The sequence below is a fragment of the Podarcis vaucheri genome (assembly GCF_965113315.1).
Source record: "Podarcis vaucheri genome assembly, chromosome: 5".
Classification (NCBI taxonomy): domain Eukaryota; kingdom Metazoa; phylum Chordata; class Lepidosauria; order Squamata; family Lacertidae; genus Podarcis; species Podarcis vaucheri.
In genome coordinates this window covers 906797-915634 of record NC_138763.1, presented here as the reverse complement: position 1 = coordinate 915634, position 8838 = coordinate 906797, and the positions used below count along the sequence as shown (strand labels likewise).

General features: G+C 54.6%; 1 protein-coding gene across 1 annotated transcript; it reads right to left on the bottom strand.

Annotated features, from left to right (window-relative positions):
* Positions 1 to 7255: 7255 nt before the first annotated feature.
* On the bottom strand, positions 7256 to 8838 carry LOC309533281 (uncharacterized protein). The gene is made up of 3 exons (XM_082224659.1): positions 8016 to 8838; positions 7760 to 7859; positions 7256 to 7665 (listed from the first exon to the last, which is right to left on the bottom strand). Exons 1-3 carry the CDS (start codon positions 8267 to 8269, stop codon positions 7522 to 7524), a joined length of 498 nt encoding a protein of 165 aa, XP_082080785.1. The 5' UTR covers positions 8270 to 8838; the 3' UTR covers positions 7256 to 7521.

Below are 8838 nucleotides of genomic sequence, written 5' to 3'. Positions count from 1 at the left end.
GGAGTGGCGCTTCTTCGGGGGGGGGGATTCCTTGGGGGGGGGCAGTACAAGGCAAGAGGGCAGCAGGAGGTGTAAATGACTAGCAGACTTTGAAAAGCTGTATTGCTGGGTCAATTCCACTTTGTGGAATTAATTAAACTAAATATTCTTCCTGCACTGCAGGGGTGTCGGGCTAGAGGACCCAATTCCACAATTCTGGGATTCTATGGATTTTTAATAAATGTGCAATTATTGTCACCGTTCTGAATCGGTGGGTCTTGCAAACCACTGTTCTGAATAATGCTTTTTCTAGGTGGGGGAGTTTATGGAACCCAAGGGTGCCCCCACAAAACCCTAGGCGGCCCTGAGGTGGGGGGCCCAGGGCCCCGGCTCAGAATAAGCCAAAAACCTCCTCTGCTCCTCCCCAGGCTTCCTGCCTCTTGCCTCCCATTTTGGCTCGAGGCTCTCAGAGGATGGAAGGGAGAGTCCTTCTGAGACCTGGGGGGGCTTTCATGGGTGTGGGGGGGGGAGAGGCAGGAGGGGAGCTCCTCTTCCCCCACCCAGGAATGAATGTGCTGCCTCTGTCAGTGGGGCAGAAACCCGATAGGCGGGAAGGGAAGGCTTAAAGCTTTCTCCGTGCCCTGAGTGGCGAGGAGCCCCTGCCAAGGCTGCTTGGTAAATACCAAAGGATACTCCAGGGACAGAACGTGGGCCACGTGGGCACCTGCTCCTGCCACATGGGGGACCTGGCGCAAGGCAGGCAGCTGCTCCAGGGTTCAAAATGCCACGCTTCTCCTCGCCACCCTCAAAAGCACTCAGGGCACGTTGGGCCGGAAAGGGAGTTTGCCGGGGGCCAGGGGGTGGCCGTCTGCCTCGGCCGCTGCCCACCAAGCCGTCTCCTGAGCGCAGCTGCAGGCCGTCACATCTTCCCAAATATAGGAAGGAAGTGTGTCTGGGAGCCAGCACCACTGGGCTGCCCTTCGGTCGACACTGGCTCTGCGCCCAAAAAGTGCTGTTGAAGAAGATGGGAAGAGGCCGCTGGATCAGGCCAAAGGGGGCTCATCTAGTCCAGCCGCCTCTTCTCCCAGTGGCCGACCAGATGCCCCAGTGGGAAACCGGCAAACAAGATCTGAGCATGGAAGCAATGCTCTCCTCCTGTGGTTTCCAGCAACTGGGATTCAGAAGCACTGATGTCTCCAACTGTCAAGGCAGAACAGAGCCACCTTGGATGATGATGATGATGATGATGATAATAATAATAATAATAATAATAATAATAATAATAATAATAATAATAATATGCTCCAGGCCGCCATGTGCCAAACTCCACCCGGGATTGGGGCCTTCATCCCTGGCCTGGCTGAAGGCAGCGCGTGACCCCAGAGTTCCCCGGAGGCTCATCCATCGATTCATGGGTCACCAGCGCAGGTCACAAATAAACAGGCAATTCATTAATAATGTGGGGCTGGCAGGCAGCGGAGGGGGGAGAGTCGCTTGGGGGGCTGCTAGATTCCATTTGGCTCTCCATGGGGCTGACATTCCCTCTCCTGACAGGCCTCTCAGAGGGGACCTGGAAGGAAAGAGAGGGAGAAAAGGGTGGGAAGGGAAGGAGGAGGCCATGGGGAGGCCAGGACTGGTCTGTCAGCCCCCTCACCCACCCAAGCTTGGCTCCGGGGATTTTAGGCCCTTCATGAGGAGGAGGAGGAGGAGAGAATCCTCTTCCCCATCCTAGGAAAAGCCCCATGTTCCGTTTGGCAGAGTGTTTGCTGGGCCTCCATGTGGCACATCGATCTTGCTTCAAGTCTTTTATGTCCAGGGGTGAGCCACCCCCCATCATCTCCTCACCTTCCCAAATCAGCCACTCTCTTTCTGGGGGGAGAGAGGGGTGTTCAGGTGTGCAGTGGAAGCGACCATGAATTGGAATCCTTCTGACAATAGCCGAGACTGACAGTTGCTGAGGCCAAATGTTCTGCCATCTAACTTCCCTCCTCTCCAGTGCTTTTGCCAAGCAATCGGAGGCTGCGTGTCAGGGAGTCTTGATAACAAACGAGCGTGGTTAATTGGAAAGAAGATTTATTGTAAAAAACAAACAAACAGAGTTCAACTGGAGCGGCAAGCACAGCCGTCCGTCCATAAATGAAAGATGTCCCTACCAAGGAGGCTTCTTCCAGTGGAGCCAATAGCAGCCCAGTCCCCTCTTGTGACATGTTCTGTCTTGAATACCCCCTATAAGGCTAGACCTTGGACTAAGGGGGTCAGCTCCCTCCCCTTCCTCATTTCCGGACAATGAACTTCCGTGGTCGTTCCCGCACTCTGAGTTATGACCGATTTCAGTCTCTGTAGTTGGAACTTCACTGGTTGACTGACAAACTGCTGGCTGGCTACCATCAGAGCTGTTATCAGTCAAAATTCCTACGGGTTGGGGAGCCGACTCTCAGCTATGCTCATCCAGTCTTGCGTTTAACCCTCTCTTCCTGCCTGCTTTTTCCAGCTGCCTGTAAATCTTCCCTGGGAGCTGGTGCATTCAGGACACTCCGCCTACATCCAGCCTGCCTTTGCTCCTCCCATGTCATTCCTCTTCTGGTTCTCAGAGACCCGGTGGGAGGGGAGCTTGCCGCAGCAGGAGGAATGTGATGGCCTGAGATTCGGACTCGGAGGCTGAACCTGAGGGATCCCAGCCTGCACAGGAATCCCCGCCTCCAGAACCAGCTGAGCCGGGGCTGGGGCTTGAGCCTGAAGGGTCCTCACCTGTGCTGGGTCCTCAGGTGCAGGCACCAGCTGAGTCTGCTCTGGCTTCTGAGGTGAGGGAGGACCCATTGCCTGCAGGTGCTCCACTCTCAGCCCCGTCAGGGGAAGCAGAGGTTGCCTCTGGGTCCAGTAACTCTCCAGCCTCTCCTGAGCTGCAGAAACTCAGGGCAGAGAGGCGGAGGGAACTTAGTCCCCGCAGGAGGAGTGCTCGTCTCCAGGCCAGGAGAGGTGAGTCACCAGAGGATCAGGGCCGCCCTATGCCTCAGGGCAGATAAAAGCCAGCCAGCCCCAGTCCCAAGTTGTGGGAGCAACTTCATTGGTTGACAGTTCCTGCCTGCACCCTGTCCTGCTTTCCTGCCGGAGCTCCTGACCCGCCCTGGCTCCCTGCTTGCAAGCCGGTTCCTGACTTCACCCGATTCCCTGCCCTGCACCCAGCTCCAGCTACTACGGACTGCCTCCACATTGCACCTTTGACCTTGGACCTCGCCTCTCGGGTAACCTCCGGGACCAGCACCAGGGGGAAGACACCATTGACTCTTCCCAGCCAGACTCCTCTCTGCCTCCCTCCTCCCCTGCTTCAGCCTCTGAGTCTGCACTGCTCTCTGCCACAGCCTCTCCCTGCTCACTAAGCCCTGTTACCCCTTCAGCTTCTGACACCTCCTCTTCCCAGTCCTTTTCCTCTTCTTCCTCTGACTACTGATCGTTGTCCCACCATTGCTTCCCAGGCTGTGAGCCTTCTTCCCTTGATGGTTCCCCAGCTGGTCCCCCCCCCCATTCCTCTGTGTCCAACCAGCTCATGACAGGAGAGTCAGAACCGCCCCCGGACTGGGCACAAGCAAGAGGGCAGGCAAGTAGGAGCTGGCCGAGGGCAGCCTGAGCTTGGGGGGGGCATCTGTCCCGACAGATCAGCCTCCCCTGGGCCTGGCCTGACTCACCCCCTTTTGCACAGCACCAGAAATAGGCCTCCCCCTTTTGGGTTGCAGGCTCCACATTCCTTGGGGAGGGAGCCTTTGTCTTCCATCCTTGGGACAAAGGAAAAGGCAGGCAAAGGAGCTGGAGCTTCTCTAAGGGGGCTTGTGAACAGTAGAGGAATCCCTTGGGAGTGGGGCAGCTGTGGGATGTAACCCACTGGGAGCAGTCAAATACAACATTCCTTGTTTTGCTAGAGTGGACAGGCAAGGGAATGTTTGGTCCAGCCAGTTGAAACTTCCTGTTCCTCCTGGCCTGTGACTAGTGGGTGGGCGTGACCTTTCCAGACCTGGTCAAAGGACAAGGCATGCTGCCACTCTCTCTCTTTTCCATCTTCCTTTCATCCTGCGAAATTCCCAAACTGCGAGCCTGCAGTCACTAGGTAAATCCCCCTTATGGGGTAAACCTGTTTGTATATGCTTGTAACTTTAAGCCTTAGGCCTGCCTTCAGGGATCACACTGTGCTCTGCCTGATCATGAGTAAACTTTCTTTTTATTGCTTATGAATAAGAGTGTGGTGACTTTATTCTTTTAGGAGGGATTCAAGGGGTCTTACCAGGAAAATATTAGAACACATTTCAACCTGGACAAGCCAGATGGAATTGCATATTGTCTTAAGAAACTCACACGGCTTTGCAGCTAGTTTTCTGCTGTGAAAGGGGAATGCCTCAACATCAAAAAAACAAAGATCATGGCCACTGGTCCCATCACCCCCTGGCAAATAGAATCATAGAATCCTAGAGTTGGAATAGACCACAAGGGCCATCGAGTCCAACCCCCTGCCAAGCAGGAAACACCATCAGAGCACTCCTGACATATGGTTGTCAAGCCTCTGCTTAAAGACCTCCAAAGTAGGAGACTCCACCACACTCCTTGGCAGCAAATTCCACTGTCAAACAGCTCTTACTGTCAGGAAGTTCTTCCTAATATTTAGGTGGAATCTTCTTTCTTGTAGTTTGCTCCGTGTCCGCTTCTCTGGAGCAGCAGAAAACAACCTTTCTCCCTCCTCTATGTGACATCCTTTTATATATTTCAACATGGCTATCATATCACCCCTTAACCTCCTCTTCTCCAGGCTAAACATGCCCAGCTCCCTTAGCCGTTCCTCATAAGGCATCGTTTCCAGGCCTTTGACCATTTTGGTTGCCCTCCTCTGGACACGTTCCAGTTTGTCAGTGTCCTTCTTGAATTGTGGTGCCCAGAACTGGACACAGTACTCCAGGTGAGGTCTGACCAGAGCAGAATACAGTGGCACTATTACTTCCCTTGATCTAGATGCTATACTCCTATTGATGCAGCCCAGAATTGCATTGGCTTTTTTAGCTGCCGTGTCACACTGTTGGCTCATGTCAAGTTTGTGGTCAACTAGATGGACAAGAAATGGAGGCAGTGACAGATTTTACCTTCTTGGGCTCCATGATCACTGCAGATGGTGACAGAAGCCACAAAATTAAAAGACGCCTGCTTCTTGGGAGAAAAGCAATGACAAACCTAGATAGCATCTTAAAAAGCAGAGACATCACCTTGCCAACAGAGGTCTGTATAGTTAAAGCTACGGTTTTCCCAGTAGTGATGTATGGAAGTGAGAGCTGGACCATAAAGAAGGCTGATCGCCGAAGAATTGATGCTTTTGAATTCTGGTGCTGGAGGAGACTCTTGAGAGTCCCATGGACTGCAAGAAGATCAAACCTCTCCATTCTGAAGGAAATCAGCCCTGAGTGCTCACTGGAAGGACAGATCCTGAAGCTGAGGCTCCAAGACTTTGGCCACCTCATGAGAAGAGAAGACTCCCTAGAAAAGACCCTGATGTTGGGAAAGATGGAGGGCACAAGGAGAAGGGGACGACAGAGGATGAGATGGTTGGACAGTGTTTTCGAAGCTAGGAACATGAGTTTGACCAAAGTGCTCTGGTCCACGGGGTCACGAAGAGTTGGACACGACTAAATGACTAAACAACAACAAAAGGGGAATGCACTCTGCTAAGTGAAGGAACTTGCTAGTGTAAGTTAGTAAGGATACTAATAAGCAATATATCCTCTCCTGCCACCCTGAACATTCTAACAGTCTAGAATTCTCTGATGTCACCAGAAGAGTAAGCCGTTTTTTTCAGTTAGGTCCGTTATCAACTGCAGAGGATGAGTAGCCTTGGGCGCCTCTTGGGGAGATGGAAGTGTTGAAAGGACTGAATCCATGAAGGAGAGCTACTTGCTCTGAGATGGGGGAACCTTCGGGCAAAGGCCAGCAGCGAAGAGATGCTGCTGGATGCCAGGTTTTTTGGCTCCCCACTTCTTCTAGGGTGTAACATCGGAGGTCCTGTGGGAGGAAAGACCGTCTCCGAGTCAGGGGCCAGTCTGGGCCAAAGTGGCCCTCCATTGCCCCCACCACAGAGTCCCTGACTCCCCTTTATCATCTCTGATTATCAAGTCAAGGATTAGGGGACACTTGTTAAAATCATCACGGAGGTCCTGGGAGAGAACAGAGGAGAAAAGTCAGGATGATGGCCCCAACCCCAAACTCCAGGCTTGGCTTGCCCATCCTTGACCCTCCCACCCACCCACCACCCTGCGGGGGTCCCTCACACAACCTAAATGGCCTCTGCAGCCAGATGGTCAGAGGTCTGAATGGTCCTGAAGCCTCTCAGCGCAACTTCCTGGCAACTCTCAATGACCTGGGACAAGAAAAGTCAAGAGAAGTCAAGACTAAGTTCATACCTCCCTGTCCTCCTTATTCTTTTCTTCTAGGATAGCCTGGAAAGTTGTGGGGATGATTGCGCTGCCCATGTTCAAAGTGGAGACCCCCCAGCAGGCGCTGGGAGTGCCCCTTCAGTTCCTGTGGAAAAAGAAGAGAGAAGAGAGGTTGTGTCCTGGCTGGAATTCTGCAAGAGCCTTGCAAAGACAAGTCCAGACAAAGGACAGACCTCTCTGTGCTGATCCTCTTCAGGAACACCAGGTGGGAAGGGTCTGCCAGGCAGGGGGCAGGTCCTGCAGGACTCCCAGCAAGAAGACCTGAGAGGTGAGTCCTTGGTACAGACCTTCAAGCAAACAAGGGACAAGGGACTTCGCTGTCCCCAAGGTGTGGGGCTCACCTTCTTTTGGACTTGGCCAAAAGACCCTTGGCCCCATGAGTCCCGCCCCCCAAAAGATGAAAAGAACCCAGAGATAGGTATGAAAACCAACCAAATGAGACCAAACGGAGAAAAACCACCTTCCTCCTTACCCAGTGGCCTCTCTCTGGTGTCCAGCGGAGCCCGAGGTCTGCACTGAATACATGTCTTCGAAGATGATGTCATCTGGATGGAAGAGAATGAAAATGAGAGTCAGTCCAGGCGCTGTTCTCCCAGGCCAGGTAGGGAAAGCCTTCCAGGCAGGGAGCAGGTCCTGCAGGACTCCCAGCAAGAAAACCTGGGAGGCAGGGACCTTCAAGCAAACAAGGGACAAGGGAGTTCGCTGTCTCCAAGGTGTGGGGCTCACCTTCTTTGGGTCTCCTCCCAAAGCAGGCCAGGTCTGGCTGAATTACTGTCATCTGCAAAGAAAAATCGGGTAGGGCAGCAGCAGCAGGAAGGGCAGCAGCAGCAGGAAAGGGGGCAGGAAAAGCCTCTGGCCTTATCCTGGCCCCCAGGGACACACAGCGCATCACCTGCGATAAAGGTCACTGGGGGATGTGCTCCTGCGGGGATGGAAGCAACCAGAGAAATGAAGAGAAGAAGGTGAGGGACTTACTCTGAGTTGGGGGAATCTCCGCGCCACGGCCAGAAGCAGAGGAGGTCCTGCGGGAGGAAAGAGTGTCTCAGTTGGGGCCAGTTGGGACCAAGGCAGCAGGGCAGGCTCAAGGGCCCAAGCCCCGAGCAAGTTGGGGGGAGCACACAAGAGCCATCGGGACATTTACACTGAGCAGCTGGAGGAGGGTGCCAGGATTGGGGGCTTCCATCAGGAGACTCCCCAGCAGGAGCCGGAAGCGCCTCTTCAGTTCCTGCGGGAAAAGAGAGAGAAGAAGTTGAGTGCTGGGTTAGATTCTGCATGTGTGTGAAGAAGACGAAGAAGGGAAGTCCAGACGAAGGACATACCTCTCTGTCCTCCTCCTTTTGGGGGCCCCCAAGAACAGCCTCCAGGGTCCCGTGAAGGATGGCGCTGAGCATCTCACAGTCATACTTTGGCCTCATGATGCTGCAGAGATGAAGGGGAGAGGGTTAGACGCTGCCCCCTCCCCGTCTCCCTTGCCCCTTCTCCCTCCTGCCTGCTCTTCCCCACCTGGAGCCCCCCCCTGGAGTTTTGCCCCCCACCCACCCCCACAACCCCACCCACCCCAAGGACCCCACTCACCTCATCTGGAGGAGGACCTCCAAGTCCAGGTCAAGGGTCAAGTGGGAATCCCCCAGTGCTCCAAGGGCCCCAAGATGTCCTGGAAGAGAACAGAGGAGGAAAGTCAGGTCTTTCCGGGGGCCTCCAGAGGATGGCTCTGACCCCCAAGACCAGGCTTGGCTTTCCTGGGGAATGGCAGCCCCATGCCGTAAGCCGGCAGAGTCCTCCTCTCCAGGAGATGCACAACCCCTTCCCCAAAGCCCCTCCCTCCCCATGGGGGTCCCTCACACCACCCATCACTCACCAGAATGGCTTGGGCCATATACTGCTTGGAGTACTTCCGAGTTCAGAGCCCCCTGATATCAGGTAGTTGAAAGGGCTGACCCCCAGGAGGTAGCGCTGTTCATCCTCCAGCAGCTGAAATGCAAAAGTCAGGCTGTCAGTTCCTCCTGAGGAGAGGGCTTCTCTGCATCCGAGAGGGCAGAGTGGGGCACAAGGATCCCGGGCAGCGGGGGGCAGGTCTGAAGGGTCCAGTCCCTGCTCTTGTTTTCTCCAATACTCACCCCTGGGGCTGGGATGTGGAACCGCAGCAGAACTGCAAAGAGAAGGACACGGGAAGAGGGGAGTTCGTCCCTGAGCCCCTGGCAAGGCTATTCCAAGAGTTTTTTCTCCTGGATTCCAAGTCCTACTAGATGGGTGGGACACCCCAGGCCTTGAGGGGCCAATCCCGGCCTCCTTCCCCCAGAATGTGGCTCCCCAGGGAAGGTGCCCCTCCCACTGACAACTGCCCCCCCCCAGCCCAGCCCCCTGCTTCCTCCATCGGACTCCAACAAAACGGGTTGGC